The sequence below is a fragment of the Cyprinodon tularosa genome, unplaced genomic scaffold, assembly GCF_016077235.1.
Source record: "Cyprinodon tularosa strain WSP-4 unplaced genomic scaffold, ASM1607723v1 ctg182, whole genome shotgun sequence".
Classification (NCBI taxonomy): Eukaryota; Metazoa; Chordata; class Actinopteri; order Cyprinodontiformes; family Cyprinodontidae; genus Cyprinodon; species Cyprinodon tularosa.
In genome coordinates, this window is record NW_024038624.1 from 446,653 (window position 1) to 466,170 (window position 19,518).

At 41.0% G+C, this 19,518-nt stretch overlaps 1 protein-coding gene across 1 annotated transcript; it reads right to left on the reverse strand.

Annotated features, from left to right (window-relative positions):
* Nucleotides 1-8,081: 8,081 nt before the first annotated feature.
* On the reverse strand, nt 8,082-16,941 carry mknk2b (MAPK interacting serine/threonine kinase 2b). Its single transcript, XM_038282353.1, has 14 exons — nt 16,792-16,941; nt 16,208-16,430; nt 15,761-15,851; nt 15,552-15,653; nt 15,076-15,173; nt 13,397-13,476; nt 13,225-13,298; nt 13,038-13,142; nt 12,881-12,936; nt 12,648-12,743; nt 10,001-10,195; nt 9,752-9,916; nt 9,620-9,660; nt 8,082-9,527 (listed from the first exon to the last, which is right to left on the reverse strand). The coding sequence occupies exons 2-14, from the start codon at nt 16,256-16,258 to the stop codon at nt 9,254-9,256; spliced, it is 1,428 nt and encodes a 475-aa protein (XP_038138281.1). The 5' UTR covers nt 16,259-16,430; nt 16,792-16,941; the 3' UTR covers nt 8,082-9,253.
* Nucleotides 16,942-19,518: the final 2,577 nt, after the last annotated feature.

Consider the following 19,518-nt stretch of genomic DNA (forward strand, 5'->3'; position numbering starts at 1 on the left):
CAAACACCATGTTTGGGCTAATAAATGGCTTTGTTTTACTTTAAAAAAGCCTTATTTCATTAGTTTAGCAGCCAGACCGCTTATTGGTGGTAGCCTAACACCACACCACTGAAACAGTCTTTATATTGCATCAATTACAAAAAGGCAAAGGTTTTAAAATGTTTAATCACACAGCTATGACAATATATCACACAATCATCCAGAAATATTAAATATGTAGTTCATAGCTTTTTGCAAGTTAAAGCTTTATAGTTTTAAATATGAAAGAAATGCTACAGTTACAGGTCAAAACATCTATGAAAGTATTCATGGTTTTATAGCACCGCAGGCTAATTTAAAAAAAATGACTTATGAGTTTAATTCATATAACCAAATGAAAAAAAAAAACTAAACAGTTAACCACTTTGATTTTATATGCAGCAGCAGAGTTTGATTTTAACATGTGTGCGATGTAGGATTCCCCTGTGCACAGTTTCACCCACGAACTGTTCCAGACAGACTTTTGGTGGCTGGGTGCAGTTGTGATTTAGAAGATCCCTTGAGCTGGAAACTGCACCATAAGACTGAGATCCTCTTCCAATTAACTGGAATCTCCCATTCCAGGTGAAGTGTAAAAAGTGCCAATATGCCTTTGGAGAAAAGTTAGACTGAAATGTTCACAAGAAATCATAAAAAAAAAAAAAAAAAAAAAACATTTAGAGGGGTTTTCAAAGACACTAAAGGGGAAGGAGACTTTAAAATTAGGCTTCATGAGGCATAGAAGACCTGCAAGGAACAGAAGCTAACAAGAGTTTCCTGCCAAATTACATAATTACCTAAACAATGGTCTTAAGCTTAAGCCATTAAGAGTTGGTGTCCTGCAACTTTTAGATGCGTCCCTTGCCCTACAGATGAAGCAGATTGTAAAACACTCAGGTTCTATGGGGCTCAATTAGCAGACATCCAAGTCAGGTGTTTAAAAGCATACATTTAGAGTAGGCATCCCTGAAGTTGGTCCTCGAGGGCCGCTGTCCTGCAGTTTTTAGAGGTTTCCCTGCTCCAGCACAGCTGATTTACATTGATGGTTGATTAACAGGTTTTTGCTGAACTGCAATCATCAGAATCGGCTGCGTTAAAGCATAGAAACCTCTAAAACCTGCAGGACAGCAGCCCTCCAGGACTGATGCCTGATCTGCAGGAGACCAGAAAATAAAATCTCCCAAAATGTACTCACCCATTTAAACAAATTCAGTCAGTAAGACCCACATACTTATGTAAACCATATTAATACAACCTCATCTGATGCAGGTTGGGAAAATGAGATAATTTATCTGTAAATAGCTGCAAATGCATAAAGCAGAAAAGCATTTTAGAGTCTGTCCAGGTAAATATAAGTTTATCAGACAAATCTTTACAATTCAGCATACCTCCCCAGACATCCACTGGCAAAGTGCAGCCAGACTCCCGCTCAGGCCTTTTATCAGCTCTTGGACACCTGCCATAATTAACAGGTGTGAAGCAATAGGTGACAAATGAGGTGATAATTGGCTCTCTGTCAACAGGTAAGCTCAGTTCCTTTTCCAGCGACATGTGAATGAATGATTCCTGAAGCTAAAATAAATTTTCACATCCTTAAAAGAAATTAAGATCAGGAGTTTAATTCCATAAACATTAGAAAGAACTGGGAGACGGTGTTATGTTGGCACTGTGAGAAAATCCCAAAGGCATAGAAAAAACTTAAGCAATATCTGTATTAGGCTTTGTTCATACAGGTTTAAACAGCATGTAATTTAAATTAGGGAAACATGTTACAAGGAAGTGGAATTTTTTTCAGTGGAAAATGTTTTATGTATGACACTAAATATGTAGCTCAGAGAAACAAACCGATTTGAAGATTACAAGCCAAGAAATTATAAGTGAACACAAAAGAGCCTTTATCCAAAGACGCTAGATCAGAGGGTTAGTCTTTATTATTGAGATTCCCTAAATGACTTAAAGAAGAAATAGCTTTTTATGTAGCATTAATATAATATCCACTTTAGTTGTATGCCTCCATTCAACAGAAGAGGAAGATGAAGAAAACAGCACATCTATAATTTTGCTTGCATAGGTAATGCATAACCACAAAGTGTTGACTTATGTCAATTTAAAATTAGTCCAACTGTTCCATCGTCCTCTGATGCTCCACGGCTATTCCCATTACCTTACAGAAATCTAAGCTTTCAAGAGAAACTAAAAGATGGCAAAAGCTATTGTTAAAATTTACTGTGAACATTTTTCCAAAGATGTACCTATATATTCTGATGGTTCAAAGGATCCTGAGACGTGCTGAACAGATTCAGCAGTTTATGTTCCAGCCAGAGACATTTGCACCAGGAAGATAACCTCTGAGCACATAAAGCATTACCAACAATTCTGTGGATCATGCTTTATGTGCTCACAGCACATACAGTAAAGTATGATCCACCGAACTGTTGGTGAAGGTTTTGGCTGTCCATTAGAGAGAGGAGGAAAAAATGAAAGCCCCAATTATTTCATCTGATGGTATTTCAGGATGTGCTCCTTAGTGGTGCAGAGGGTAGCACTGCTGTCTTGCAGCAAGAAGAAATTGTCTTTCTGCTAGGAGTTTGCATATTCTCCCTGAGCATGCACTGATTTTCTCTGGTTACTCCTGCTTCCTCTCGCAGTCCAAACACAAGACTGTTAGGTTAATTGTGCTGATGAAGATTCTCAGTCATCCAGGTCATAGTCATTCTGTAAAAGTTCAAAAAATATCCACTGGACTTGGTTTCCAAGATTTGAAGATGTTTCGCCACCTCTCCAGGCAGCTTTCTGGTAGCAGCCATCTGGTGTGTCCAATTCAGATGGCTGCTACCCAGTACTCGAGTTGAAGGGGGATGAGGGGGGGTGGCATTCCCCTTCCTAAATAAATCTTAAAAATCATCCCCCTTCTTAAATGACCATCCCCCCATACCATCCCCAGTGATATTTTATTGCTGAATGTGTAAAATTTCTACTACATATTAACAGTAATGGGAATAGTATTGCCCTTTCAACATTATGTGGGCTAACGAGTAGCCTGAGCAAATTAAATCAAATCAAAGAAGTGGCCTTCCATCACTATGAAGCTGATCCCAGTGGGACATCAGTCCTCTTCATTTGTCCCTAACAGAGATAGCCAGGCCAGTCCAGGGTCTGACTGCAGTTCTACTATAAGGTGCCTCGGTCACGGTCAATGCCCGGCGTACCTGACATGTATCAACCAAACCATGCATAGCGCTTTAGTTTAATAAACTATATCAATTAGGCTATGTATACTTCCAAAAAAAAATATTCCACCGTCCCCCTTTTTTTCCCCCTACAACTAGACTACTGCTGCTACCATACCAATGAGGTAGCTTCTTGCTAACTATGCTATCCAGTCCAACTGGCCAAACTCTTCTAACAAATGGAAAAGAGGAATTCAGCCAACAGTAACACAGCATTTTATTTAGGCTCAGTGAGCATTAGCATTTTGTTCTCAACTTCTTACTTAAAAACCATCAGATGTTGAATCAGAAGCTTCTATCAGATAAAACACAAACAGCACATGTAAAAAGATCTATTCTCTCGCCAAAGCAGAGTATTTATTAAGCATCCGATGAAAGAAGGGAAAACATGTTTACTTGTTGGCTCAGTGGAATGGAGGGGCCGAAGGTTTGGTTCCGTTCCAGAGTGCGACTCGGTTCGCTCATTTAACAGGAGCGAATCCTGAAAATCAAATGATTTTATGCAATCAGCTGGTTTTCCATAGATGGAAAACAATATGCCTCCAAGCAATGAGACCTCCTAAAGTCCATAGCCACCACTAGAAACTATATGACTGCTCACAATCCTTTGCATGAGACAGTAGGCACAATCCATCCTAAAGAGAAAAATACATTATTTGGTGCAGGGCTGAACTGGCCATTGAGCATACAGGGCATGTGCCCAGTGGGCTGACAACCACTGGTGGGTCAGCCCAAGGCTGCAATAATGTAAAACCAAATTATTATATATATTAGATTATATTAATTTTTTAACCATTTTGCCAACTTATAATCATCCATCCATTCAACTTCTGTAATGTTTATCTCAAGTAGGGTGGTGAGGGGTGCTGGGGCCTATCTTCAGCTGTCTACGGGTGAGAGGCGGGGGCGCCAGTCCATCGCATGGCAACACAGAGACACCGAGGACTTATAATCAAATCAGTTATTTAACAAAATAAAACATATCCACCACCCACCTCCAAAAAGGGTTTCCTCTGAATGAATAAGTTATTTAGTAGATTTTCCATTTGGGTCTTTACAATGCCAGAATTTGGCAGCAATTTTAAGTTTGCTTGGATAAATATTTCTTTTAAAATAACATGACCTAATCTTGAAATAGCCTTTTTACTGTTAAGAAAAGCTCTGTGTGTCCTTGAAGCTTTTTCTCTCCGGTTATTTTCCTAAGAAGAGATCACGCAGAATGAGGGCTGCAACTAATGATTATTTTACACTTTAATCTCTGAATTCTGACAGCTAACAAACATGTTAGCATCAAGCCTTAGTCATGTCTGTTTTAAAGAATAAACTAGCTTCTGTTTTAATCACCTTCTGCTCTTCCATTAATGAAATAGCATCACCAGGGACCCCTCAGGCACATAAAAAGTCGCCTAATTCTGTAATTTTCCACCAATGTGTTATTGGCCCTCCCAAACAACTTCACTGTCAGTGATGCTGAGTGCTCCCACATCTCTTCCTTCATGGTGCCCATCTACATTAAGATCCAACATTCTGAGATTAAAGTCATAATTCTGAGATTAAAGTCTGAATGCTGAGAATAAAGTCTGAATTCTGAGATTAAAGTCAGAATACTGAGGGAAAAAAAGTCAGAATTTTGAGATTAAAGTCAGACTACTAAGGAAAAAAAGTCAGAATTCTGAGATTAATATCAGAATACTGAGAAAAAATTCAGAATTCTGAGATTAAAGTCAGTATACCGAGAAAAAAAGTCTGAATTCTGAGATTAAAGTCAGAATACTGAGAAAAAAGTCAGAATTCTGAGATTAAAGTCAGAATGCTGAGGAAAAAAGTCGGATTTCTGAGATTAATATCAGAATACTGAGAAAAAATTCAGAATTCTGAGATTAAAGTCAGTATACTGAGAAAAAAAGTCAGAATTCTGAGATTAAAGTCAGAATTCTGAAATTAAAATCAGACTAGTGAGGAAAAAAGTCAGAATTCTGAAATTAAAATCAGACTAGTGAGGAAAAAAGTCAGAATTCTGAGATTAATATCAGGATACTGAGAAAAAATTCAGAATTCTGAGATTAAAGTCAGAATGCTGAGGAAAAAAGTCGGATTTCTGAGATTAATATCAGAATACTGAGAAAAAATTCAGAATTCTGAGATTAAAGTCAGTATACTGAGAAAAAAAGTCAGAATTCTGAGATTAAAGTCAGAATGCTGAGGAAAAAAAGTCAGAATTCTGAAATTAAAATCAGACTAGTGAGGAAAAAAGTCAGAATTCTGAAATTAAAATCAGACTAGTGAGGAAAAAAGTCAGAATTCTGAGATTAAAATCAGACTAGTGAGGAAAAAAGTCAGAATTCTGAGATTAATATCAGGATACTGAGAAAAAATTCAGAATTCTGAGATTAAAGTCAGAATACTGAGAAAAAAGTGAATTCTCAGATTAAAGTCAGAATATTGAGGGGAAAAAATTCAGAATTCTGAGATTAAAGTCAGAATGCTGAGAAAAAAGTGAATTCTGAGATTAAAGTCAGAATACTGAGAATAAAAGTCTGGATTCTAGGATTAAAGTCAGACTACTGACTTTTTCCCATTTTAAACTGAAGTGGGAAAAAAAAATTTTTTATTCTTCAGTGGCCCTAATCCTCTTCCGTAGATTTCTAATAGGAAAACCCTGATTTAAAAATGTGTGGGGTTACATTAATAAAAATGTGAGAATCAAAGTTGACCAGCAGGGGGAGCCAGATACCCACTGGAGGACCAAAAGCAAATATTCCCCTGAATGCAGAAAACACACACTGCTGTTGCATCATTTGCTATGACGTCTACTGTGCTGAAACAAGTTATGTAACTTGTGGGTGTTTATTTCAGACCTCTGGACCTGGTGAATCAAGTCAAAATACACATTGCACCACCAAAAAGCGACATTAAACAGATAAATTTAAAGGGAGGCGATTCGTCACATTAATACATCCCAAAAAGGATGTTAAAGCATTGATGGAAGCCCAGTTAAACCAGAGACTGTATTTTCTGCCCTGCAAACTAACCTGAGTGAGAAACATATTCACCTAACAGGAATGTTGAAAGTGGCATTAGTTTTATTTAGCAAATCATATTTTGAATCTCCATGGAAGCAAAGGTTTGGCACTCAGGGGGAGTCCAGGCTGCAGCGCTTGCAGGAGGTTGCATCATACCAAATCATTTCTGCAAACAGCGCCCCCTACAGCTGCTGCGAGCCGCAGGCAAGGTGAAAACTAGTCACATTTTGTTGGTGAAAATAGGTGAGCTCATACATCCAGAGACATGTGAGTCAGTCTCTGCTGGTATCAGGGAGTGTTTACAGATCCAGATGAAAGGCCTCAGCCTTGCTCTAAAGATAAGGTTGTTGGACATAGAAAGGTGATGGTTCAGGAGTTCTTATCCGGGTTCAACCCTGACGGGAATAAATAAATAAAACAGATAACGGAGACGATTGTAGTTTAAAGCATTTTATTGCAATTTTTTTTTTTTTTTTTTAGAAAAACAATACAAAATTCTGTTTGCAACTGTCAAATGTTGCCTTGAGTGAACTGCTATCATTCACATGGTACAGTAAAGTGCTTATTTTTAATCAAAAATGTTTTGTTCTTAAATGACAAACTTAATTTCTTCCCCTGAGCTCGATAGGGCCTGGGGCTTTTCAGTGTTAAATTAGGTCATGGGTTTAATAAAATGCTTGTGGACTGTATCTGCATTAACAGACTAACCCGTCTTCATGTTGATGAAAAGGAGCTGATCTTAGGATCCATGTTGGACTGCAGATGACTGGACTGTGGGCTACATTCAAACTGTGTAGGCTTGTGATACTGTCCATTAGAATGACTATTTTAACACTTTGACAAACAATACAAAACTGGAGGCTGCAAGATTTCATTTACCCCCTCCCCCCAAACAAAAACAAAAAAAGGCAGACCAGAACAAAAACTGCAACTGGGCAGATATTAGAAATGGTCATGACCAGTATAACTCTTACAACATCCACACGGACATTACAGAGTGTGGTCGAAGTGTGTGCGTTAAGTTTCCAGCCCCGTTAAATCGGGAACAACTTGAAACTTAAAAGGGGAAAAAATAAAAAGGCAAAAATACTGAAATGTATAGGTATCTTCAAAACCCCAAAGATTGCCTGGATCGTCAGCTTAATGCTTTCAGATTGATAGCAAAGTAGTTTCCAAAAGTGAAGAAGAAACAGCTGCATATATAGAACTTCAAGTAAGTCTCATAAGACATAAAACCCCGTAATGATGAGTGTGTAGAAAAAGTATTTAGATCCATTACAGTGTCCTATTCTCAGCAGAATGGGTCGGTTGGAAACCGCTTCCAGAGTACCGTTGTTGCAGTGCTGCCAACGGGACATGGACCTTTTTCCACATCTCAATGCTACATGATGGACGAGGACGCGTTTATCGTCACAACTTGAACCTTCTTTGGTGAAGCGGCCACAGCTGAGGCGCCGTCGCCGGTCCGTTACATGCCAGTTACAGGGTGAGATTGAACCCATTCCTGACATTTGCCAACTTTCACACAGCAGGGGAAAAATAAAATAAACTGGGCATGAACGCTCCAGATTAAACAAGCTTAACCACATACAGCACACTCTGAACTTTAAAACAATTAAAAGAAAGTTAGAGGACATTTTCAGGTGCTATATCGAAACCAAACAGCACCACAAATAAAAAAAAAATAAAAAAATGAGTGGCACATTGATGTGGAGTCGTCTGATTTCTACGGATTTTTTCCTGGAATGTTTTTCCTTTAAAATGCTTTTCAGTAAAATAATAACCAGCTTTTAATTTATTTTTTTTTTTTAAGTAGTTGAGTTCTGGAAATTCTGCGTGGCAAAAGAAATCAAGATTTGTCAAATTTTTAACGGATCCAATAGAGAGCAAAAGAATAATAAAATAAAGATACTCTGGTCACAGTGGCCGTGTGCTTTTTCAAACCCCTTCAAGGATTTCTAACCTTTACTTGCAAAATATTTAAGGTTATATCAAATGCACAAATTCAACAGTAGAAAAAAAATATATATATACAAAATTCTACTTGTAGAAAAAAAAAAAAAAGTGGATTGCTTACAATGAAAGTAACACTGCCCCAATTTCACTTGTTAAACAATTTAGAGAACCTGAAATTGGCCTGATAAGAAAAAAAAAAGAAATAATTTTGGGTGGCCAGACCCCCCGTACCACAAACTGTTCAATCTTCATGCCATCAGACTTGAAAACAAGAGCTGCGGCGGCTGATAACGTGGAGGAGACAAACTGAAAAAGGGACAGATTAACATTCTTTGCTCTTACAGCATTAAGTGCATGGCCACCGGGCTGATGAGTGCACGCTCTTTCTCAGACACATACTCAGATATAAGAAAATGATCTGCAGTATATGGGGGGGTGGGGGTCTGAGCAGTCTCTAGCCACAGAGCGGACTGCACCAGGCACAGACAGAATTGGCTTTAAGCCCTTTGAACCTCTCGGATACAGAATCCATTAGAGACAGAACAGCCTTCATATTGGCATATTGCATAAGCTTTTAAGTCTGGGCCGCTCGTGTGTGTGTGTGTGTGTGTACACATACAGGCAAAAAGAACGTTCCAGATAACTTAATTCACAGTGGATCCAGTTGTAACATGGGAGCAGCACAACAGGTAGTCCTTTGGTGTCTGAGCTTAGTTTTAAAGTTTGGACTTTTAAACTGAGTCATAAAGAGAAGAAACACTTTCCCAAATCATGAGCCGACCCTCCTCCCCAACCTGAATGTGCTCTATGCAGGTCCTGTGTAGATGTGCTTCAGAAGTGCTGCATAAGGGTAGAAGGCATTCAGAGGGATGGCTGAAAGCGCCACCCTTCTTCACAGGTCGGCATCGAAGCCAGAGAACAGAGGAACCAAGAGTCAAAGAGGAGCCAAAACGGGGAAGGATCTCGGATCAGTCCAGTCCAGAGAGTTCTTGTAAATGAGGTTGAGAACTCCAGGTTTGGAAAGGTTCAAGCACAGTCTCCTACAATGACGAGAGGGGCCAAGAGCTGACAGAGCTCTGCAGCAGAGACAGGCCCCCCCTTCGGCTGGCTGCCCCTCTGCCGGCGCCGCGCCAGCTTGGAGTTGGATGGAGGAGAGAGGCGCATGGAGGAGCCTCCAGCAGCGATCACCAGCGGGACTTCCTGTTGCTGCTGCTCTTCCATACCGTCCTGTTCAGCCAGCTGCCGGTTTACGGCCATGGCCTTGTCTGCGAAGAACGTTAGATCCACAGCACTGCTGTTTCTGGAGAAGAGAGGAAATGAGTAAAAAAAAAAAAAAAAAAGGAAAGCCATCTTTTAAAGCAGGTTTACTGAATAAAGCTTCAGTCTTCTTACCTCTGGTGGATGATTGATTTTGATAAAGAGTCAGACGCTCCCTGTAAGGTTAAAGATTAATATATTAGTAAAGAGGTTTCAGGTTCAGACCCAGAAGTAGACGCTCAGCCATACAGGGACGTTCACACTTACCCCTTGTACCCATGGGTGCTGCAGAACCTGGCTCGCACTCAGACGTTTTTTGGCATCCCGAACCAGAAGTTTGGATATCAGGTCTTTGGCACTTGAGGAGATGTGAGCCCAATCCTTCTCTGGAAACTCGTACTTTCCTTCCTGGATACTTTCAAACAAAGTGTTCTGCGGATAGAGAACGGCCCACCATTAGCCATCTTTGTTTGTGCTGACCGCACACCCACAGAGAATCAATGGTAAAAGAATTACCTGGCAGGTGTGGCAGGGTTCTCCCAGCTCCCATCCGCAGTCACCGCCACATCGACCGACAAACGGCGGATAACCACTCAGCATGATGTAGAGGATGACTCCAAGGCTCCACAGGTCGCAACGCTTGTCATAGATTGTCGCTTCTTCGCTGAAGGCCTCCACGACTTCAGGCGCCATGTACTCTGCTGAGCCACACTAATGGAGAAAAACAAGGATTTAGAGCCGCTGCAAATCAGAATGCCCCAAAACAAGCAGTGCTGCTGAACTCTTGTCAGCTGATACCTTCTGTTATGGCTGAAAGGGGGAAGAGAGCCTATTTTTGCACAGGACCTCATTTGCCTGAGTGTCTGACAGTCACATGTGAATTTTAAATTGGTTTAAAATTCTGATTCAGTTTTCCTTGTAATGAACCGGCTGTTTGCTGCTTTAAGCTTAACGTTAAACTTTACACAGCTGCATGGGGCTGTTTATAGGGACAGTCGCTGCCTTGATTTGTAGCTGGGGAGGAAATGGGGGCAAACATCAAAGTGCTGGGAGAGGATTGACTGTTCTTTACAGCTGGGGCAAAGGCTGAGCAACAGTTAGCTGCACAAGTTGGATACAAACAGCAACATTTAAGGGAATAGAAAGAGAAGCAGGTTGATCTAACAGATTCCCTAAAGGCATTTTAGCTTGGGGATTAATGAGACTCTTACAAGTTACCACCCCTGAACGTGCATCTATTAAAGCCAGTGTTTACACAGTAGGTGTTCATTGTGCCCCCGTACCATACAGACCAGCTGCCTCCAAACAACCCCCCCATCCCAGCTGCTTCCTTCTGCAATAAAATTCACTGCAGAGGAATCTCAACTCAAACAAAGCTGCTTCTGTCACTATATCCCCTCCCCCACCTTTTATTCTCCATGTTTGGGGTGACCTGCTACCCAGAAAAAAACAGGATTTTTCACCCGTTGATATCTGAGCACCTACTCAGCATTAAGCCTAAAGTGGAAAGCAGTGAAAACTCAACTTGCTGAAACAGGAAACCAAGAACACCACAGAAAAAAAAAGAAAAAAAAAAGAAGCAAGGATCTGATGGGACATCCTTAAACTCATTTACTCTTCCTGTACATCTGTTGCAATCACCTTGTTCGCTTACAGCAACATCCTCCTTAAACCTTCCTGTAAGCTGCAGTTATCTTCTGCTCTGCGGCTAGATTTGTTGGTGCTGCAGCCCGGGGGCTTTCCACCAACCATGTGACCAGTCAGGCCACACTGGCAGCTCTGACGACATACCTCTGCCGCGTGTAAACTACAGGATTAGCTGAAGAAGTTTACTGAACATGTTGGGTCAGGCAAAGACACACCTGTAGCAACCAAAAGCAGCTCTGAATTAATGAAGCTGCATTTTCTTCCGTCACGTTCAGATTCTGCAGTTTAATTCCTGCAATTAATTTGCATCTCTCCCTGCTCTGACCCAGTGATTTCATTCATGTGCAGTAAAATGCTTTGGGTGCAGCTGATAAATCTAAACACTTTTTGCAACAGCAGCTGTAGGAATGTGATTAAAAGGGAGCGGAGTGCAACTGCTAAGCAAGACAAGAAAATCAGATAACATTGTTCCACCGATCAAGGAGACAAAAACAAGCTTCAGCGCATGACCAGACAGGATATTTAGCCCTCCCTGCTTCCCTCCCCTTGCTAACAGCTTCAGCCAACCACGGCCCAGTTGCTAGGTGGTGGGGGAAGGACTAACATTTCTAGAATAAGCTTTATGAACAGCCTTTGTAGAAAAAAAAAAACAAACATAAAGGAAAGGGCAGGTTTGAGGGGGCCGCTGGCCAGAGACATTTGCAGAAGAGGCATAACTTTCCACCCCCCACCCCGCCTCTCACAGAGAGGGAGAGAGAGAAAAAAAGAAACTAGTTTGTGTTTCTCTTATCCGTGCCTTAGGATATGGCCTTGTAAAAGTTATACTGCCTTCTTACAGGCTTTAAATCCCCAAGGATATCACACAATGTTCTAACCTGCGGATCAACTAGTCTGTTAATAAATCCTAACACCCAAAGTGATAAAAAAACAAAAAGTCCCCTCTGAATAGTTCGAAGTACAAATGTCCCAAACTGCAACAACTTTAGGAAATCTAAATTTGATCCAGAAGTTGAACAGTAAAACCTGATTCACGTCTCATGGCAAAGCTAAAGTTCACCTTCATGTTTCTAACCCCCCCAACCTGCTCTGCTGCACGTTTTCACCTCAACTTTTGCAGGACAGCAGTCGCCCTGTTTTCTGGATACAGTTCAGAGGAGATGCTATGTTGGAACAAAACGGGGTTAAACAAACCTAACCTCCAAACTAATGGAGCTAAATATTTACCACAGATAAGCAAAAGAACAACATCAAACAGAGCAGTTTATAAAGAGAGGATCTGGGAAACAATCCAAGCTCTTTGAAAGAAAGGACATTGCTCTGTACAGCCATAAGCTCACACCACAGTTCCTCCCTGAATCCATCAACTATCCAGCAGCAGACAGCTCTGAGGGTTGCTCAACAGGTGATCAGATAGAAAGATCCATTTACAGCCACAGCGAGGACATAAAAATAATTTTTGCATGACATGTTTAAACCTCCACTGATGAGGATATGGAAAACAATCAGCTGGACTTACAGGAGTGAGGAGTTCAGGGGTAGAGATGGGAGAGCTGTCACTGTTCAGTTTGATCCCACTGCCCAGGTCAAAGTCACAGATCTTGAGTGGAAAAATCTGTCCAGAAAAAAATTCAAGTTAGTTAGGCTGCATCAGGTCAAGTGAAAGATTCATTATGATAAAAATGGATATCGTCACAAATTCCATTCAACAGCTACATGTGCTAGCCTTTGAGCCAAGTGGAGATAACTCACCTTGTCTGCACTCTCACAGAGAATGTTTTCGGGCTTCAGATCTCTGTGAGCCATTCCTGAAAAACACATAGAAGAAAATCAGTCTATTAAATTCCTGTTTAATGTTGAGATAAATCTGGAGTCCAATGCAAACACAGCTGAATGCATATGGTCTTACCTTTGTTATGCAGGAAATCTAAAGCGCTGGCGATGTCATAGACAACCAGACTGGCTTCCCGCTCACTGAAGTGCTGCCTCTTGTGAATTTGCTCCAGGACTGACCCTAATATGGGGGTGAAGGTTAACCGTTTAGCCTAATTGAAAAACACAATGAACCTAGACCATCAATAAAGAAGGGAACATACCTCCTCGGAGCTTTTCAAAGACCAGGTAGAATTTGTCTTCCTCTTCAAAAAACTCCACCAGCTCCAGGATATTCCTGCAGAACAGAAGGAAATATCTAAAAGTTAGACATCCAGTGATCTGGACATGACATACATTATGCTGTACTTAAAAGCTGTAATGAGTGTAATATACCTGTGGCCCTGACACTGGTAAAGCATCTCCACCTCACGGAAGACACGGCTGCGGCTATGACCTGGTCTTTTTTCAATCATCTGAAACAGAAGAAGAGGGAAGTTAATATGTAAAAATCATTGAAGGTTCTTGAAAACGTGTTCCTTTTGAAGAATATAAAGTTATTTGACTCATTTCAGCAACTGTTCAAACTGAAAGAGCACAAAACCAGAATCTGCATAGAAATAAACTTTGTGAGTGGAAACCACTCAGAGCCATGTGGTCCCCTGCTAATCAACCCAGATCTCCAAGGGCCCTTATTGCTCTCTTCCAGTTCCTAATGCTAGATTGTTAACAACATAAAAAACCCTCACTAAAAATAACCGTGTCTGGAAATACACCACAGCAAGGCCAACAGCTGCACAGCACCCTGCCAAGAGAGACTGAAAGATTGCTGACAGCAAAGCAGGGGCCTGAAATTTCCAGCCCTGGCTGGTTATTGTCCAATTCGGAGGCTGTGCATGCCTCCCTTCCTGGTAGCTGGATTACTGACGGTATTGAAGCACAGAGGGGCCCAGAGTTGCAGTGTATGTTAAGGATTACTGCACTGACAAGAGGCTCATGAGTAGACCAGAGCCTGTTCACAGGTTCTGTCTGAGTCAGTAGAGCCATAAACACAGTGGCTAGGCTCTCCTAAAAACAAAACTCCATTTAAAAAGAAAATCCTGCAAAAGCTTTAAAATATAAACAATCCATCTGCTACTAGAAGAGTGTAGGTAGTTTAGGAATATCACCCAGTTACAACCCTGGGAACAAAATAACTTTATTATAAGCCCTTTGTTCAGAAGCCTGCAGTCAGACACGCGGCACAGACTTCCATTACGGAGGCGCACGCCGACCCAAAACATCCCAGAGTCTGGAGGGGGAGGGGAGAGACGGGACATCTGGCAGGAGCAGTCTGAACCCCCCCTCCGTCTCTTCAAAGACCTCCAGTAACCAACTTTCCTGCCTTCTCTCCCTGCATAACTACTAACCCCCCCTTAACCCTCCTATTGCAAAGTTTGAACGTGTAACAAACACTTGAAGAATAAACATCCTGTCTGCAAGTTAAACTGAGTCAGATGCTCACTTTCTATTCAGAAAATCGTAAGAAAAAAAAAAGTAGTAAGAGCTACAAAAAGTGAGAACAAAAACAGTGTAAAAATACCGGGTCACATACCGCCCCCTCCTTCCTCTTTGGGTTTTGTTTTGGAACAGTACACAGTACATTATGTTCCCACTATGAGCGTCCTCTGTAGGCAAAAGGGGTAAAATAAAAAGGGGTGGATATATTCCACAAAGCTCTCCGATAGGCCAAACTAGAATCGAGAGAGGAAGTGTCCGATAACAGTGCTGCTAACTGAAAACAGTGCAGAGGTAGCACAGAGGAGCTCTGGAAACATTCAGAGGCCCCCCACCTCAAGCAGAAGGGACATAAATAGTACTTGAGAGGGTTTTGTTGTTGTCTTTTTTAACTCTACAAACAGCTACGGATACCAATCTAATCAGCCAAAAGAGCTTTCTTGATATTTCATGCAGCAGTGAGTCTCCAAAAATCTTTTTTTTTTGGAAATGGAAAAGTTAATCCTGATTTCAGACAGAAGAGAAAACCCATGCTGCAACACCAAAAAAAATGTCTAGTCCGTGCAGCAGTGCCTTACCTTGACAGCATATTCTTTGTTGGTGATAAGGCTGATGCAAGCTTGCACTCTGGCATAGGCACCCTCTCCTAGTACTTCTTCCTGGAGTCTGTAGACATCTGAGGAATAGTGGCAGGTTGTTAAAATCATCAGTTATGTCCAACAACAGATATTTATCAACCTAAACATTTCCCACCTAAAAAAAAAAAACCCCACGACACCATTATTTCTCACTATTAAATGTCCAAACAAATGCAACATGTACAACCCCCTCCCCTCCAAAAACGCATAAACAAACAACAGGTTGGACATCAATAAGGGGTATTAGCCTCAGCCCAACTTAAACTGACATGGCTGTCTTTAAAAAAAATTTAAAAACTTGTCAAACAGTGATATAAATGCCAATATTTATTCTGCATCAACAATCCAAACAATGTTTGTCACATGTTTTAGGAAAAGCAGCATGAAACATTAACAGTTAAGATTTTTTTTTTTACCTTCAAATCGTCCAGAGAAACTGTCAGTTGCCCTGCAACGCTTTTTCTTCTTGTTTCTCTTCTTGGCATCGGGAATGTCAATAGGCTGGCTTGAAGGCATATCTAACAAATGAGGACATTATTAGAAAACAAAACGAGGGATAACTTAACTTAGAGAGTTTGAGGTGGAATGGATCAAAGCTTTTATTTAAGCTGCCTGAAACACTCACCGTGTCTTGGGGCAGAACCAAATTTAAATGAAGAATCAAGGTGATGGGATCCATTCTTGGTGAAGTCGTCTAATTCAAAGGGATTTTGACCCTGAGGAAGTCATAAATGTTGTTATTGTACAAAGTCTCAGTTAACAGCTCGGTCAAGATCAGCAGTTGGGCATTTCTGTTCTGATATGGCATTATCAACTCAACTTCAAAAACTAATTTGAAGCACAATCAGAAATCCTTAACAAGAAAAGAGATGATTTAACTATTAAATCTTTATTTGAAAACTTTTTTTTTTCTATTCTTGCTGAAGCACTTTCAACAAACCTGCACATACATGTGTAGTCAGCCATTAACCATGGCACAATACATTTTAGGATGATCCCCCTTTCAACACTGATAGTCCTGCTCTGATTACAAACTGCAGCCCTCCCCAACATGGCTTCTGGATACACTCACCTTGAAAGAGCGATGGAATCCAGTGACTTCGGTGATCTTGTTTTGAACCATTTTTGCTTTGATTCGGTTGATTTATTTCCTTGGAGGATGTGCGGCGGCAGTGGTTTGATTTTTGCGGTGTATCAATTTGCACTCCTCCGAAACGAGAGTCGTTTCAGTGAGAGCAGCAAGTGATGACACTGCGCTTGGTGGTAAGCTGCTATGGCGCTGCTAAACGGGAGCCCTGGATGGACGAAACAAACACCCACAAAAAAATAAAATACCAAAAAGCTTCAACCTAGAACCACTTATTTTTATAACTGAACATTTAAACTAAATGCTAATCCTGTCCGAGTAAATTCACACCACATAACGAGAACACAGGTTTGCTGTATATTTAAAAGTGCCAGAATTCTCCACCAGGACATTTTAAGCGAGCGGGACGCCCCCAACCGTCAAACTAACATATCTGATACTGACTGTGCAGCGCACGCGAGGTTTAAACCGTTAAACTAGACTGTAACGGTCGACCAGCTGCACATTTAACTCGCCATTTGGAACTACAAATAAAAAATGTTTAGAAAAATGGAGCTCGGTTTACTTACCCCGTTGTTTAAGTTATAGCTCCAGTTTTAGCGTCGGTGTTTGACCCACTGCTCCAACGGCCGCTGAGGGCAGTCAAATGGGATATTCGCCGGATAATTTGTGCGTGGAAGGTGGCTGGAAAACTACGGCGTGGGTGTTTTTATAACCTCCTGGTGGCTCCTCCTCCACCACCTCCTCCCCCGTCCCACTAGCAACGGACGAGAGGCGTCACGTGCTTTCTAGAAAAGGACATCTTGGCTCGGTTCCATTTCGATTAAGTTTTAATATTTAAATGAGTTATTTGAGTCTGGCGCATAAATACATCACATTTTTATTGCTTGATGGAAAATATAATTCATATTTCTTAGTGAAATCTCTTGTAAGGTAATGATAACATTTAACAGCAGGGGTAGCGTCACTACGCAGCCATTGCGCTCTGTTTAGCTTCATTACGGCGGAATGTGTGTGTGTGTGTGTGTGTGTGTGTGTGTGTGTGTGTGTGTGTGTGTGTGTGTGTGTGTGTAAGGAAATGGTGAATACGTGCGTGGCGGCACAGTCGGCACGTACACACGTCCTGTGGGGATTTTTTTTACTCGAGATGGGCTGCAGAGGAACAACTTGTCGACAGACGCGGAGTGTTTTGGTATCAAATCACAAGCATGGCTTCTACTGATCACATCAATAAAAAAAAAAAAATGAAACATCGCCCCTTGCAAAGAGAATGCAATGGCGGGTATCCCGTTCTAGTTCTGTTATGCATAAACCCTCTACAGATCTATCTGTGGATTCATGCATGCCTATGAGCACGCGACAAAAAAACCCACGGCTGACTCAATCCACTCAGCTTGTTACTGACATCCGCTACTTGATGCAATCTTACAAAGACATGGAACCAGCACAGATTTTAATATATGGAATCTTCTCTTTAAAAACTAAAGATTTCTTTGGAGGATTTTTGTTAGATTCAGGTCAATAAATTAACTAGTTTTTTTCTGTTTTTGTCTAAATAAAAAGCAGATATAGACTGACAAAAAATATATATATATTTTTTCTCATTTCCTTATGATTTTTTTTCCCAGCTTTTTACTGTCATTACACTCTCACAAGTACAGAGCAACAAAATGAACTCTGCATTTACCCCATTCCCTTGGGGGGCGGTGGGCTGCCATTGTGTGGCACCCGGGAGCAGTGGGGTTAAGGGTTTTTTGCCATACTGGGGGGGCCAGTATGGCAGTCTATGGGGCTTGAAGTCAGAACCACTAGATTCCCTGCTGTATGCCCTAACCAGTAGGCCACCATTCCCCTAAGGATGATACAGTCAGGGGCGGATTTAGGAAATTTGGGGCCCTAGGCAAAGACAGGCATGGGGCCCTCTGAATTGAGAAGACAACACATAAAACAGACCCATTATACAGATACGTTTTGCCAATCAGTAAGCCCATTCTATCTTAGCTGATTGCTCCTTCTATTGTTTCCAAAAAGGCGACGGCAAAAGTAAATAACCCAGTCCTTCTTTTCACTGTAGACAAGCCATCATCTGCTTATCTGTTCTCCATTTTTAATTTGGATGAAATAAAAGCTGCATGAATCATGACAGCAGACAAGATAGAGCAGAGCAGGAGGTGGGGTTACCAATCTACTTGCTCTGGAGTGCAGAGTTCGGTGCCCTTATACATTGTCACCAAAGTCTCCAGTTGCAGAAAAAAGTCGTTAGATTTGGTGCTAGGCTCTTTTTGGAAATAAAAGAGCCAGAGAGGTCTGAAAAGTCGCTGAATATAGCGACAAAAGCGCTAAGTTGGCAACACTGGTCTTCCCAAAGTTTGTTTTCATACGGCTTGCTACTGTCTGTTTGGACCTTTCTGAACATGTGCAGCAAATTGACTGCACATAAGCGTTCTGATGGTATTTTAGCAAAAGGATTTTTATCAAAAACATAATCAATGTGCACAAATAAGGAATAGCTGTATTAACTATACATGTAAACAGAGTTTTATGGGGGCCCGCGGAAATTGGGGTCCTAGGCAACTGCCTAGTTTTGCCTATTGGTAAAGTTGATGTTTTTTAATGTTTTAGTTAATCAGTTATGATTGATTACAGAAATGCTTACTCACCAGATTCAGATATCTGATTTTGGCCCAAACTATTCTGTTTTTATAGCTGCAAGTCCTAAAAATCACACCTGACCTAAATAGAATTACAATTCATCAGTAGAGGCTCTAATTAGCCTGAATCTGTTAATTTAGTTACGGAAATAACATGCTCATTTGAATGCACCTGCAGGTGTTGTTTTGCATGTTATAAAATCTTGACTTAAATCAAGAATATCATGCAATCAGAATTGCTTTTATTCTGCTTCAATATATGCTGCATTAAAGTTGTCAGACAGATGTGTGCAACATCTGTAGTCCCTGATATGCAAGTATGTGAATCCCATTGAGCGATAGGGAGGATTTGTAAACAAGCAGGTGCAGATAAGCCCTTCTGTGATGTGCAATGACGCAAACATGCATGTTTTTGCAGCCCCATGGAGCTCTTGTTCTGACGAGGATGGTGACGATGTGTCATGGCTGTGATAATGAAAGATATCCAAGAAATCTAAATGTGCAGAAAAGATCACACAAACTAAACCATCTGCTAACTGTGAGATTCCTCAGCAGTGTCACTGCACAGATCACATGCTCATGCAGTATTTCTATCATATCAAATAGCTACTGTGATCCACTGTAAGTAAAGGGTCTCCTGACAAC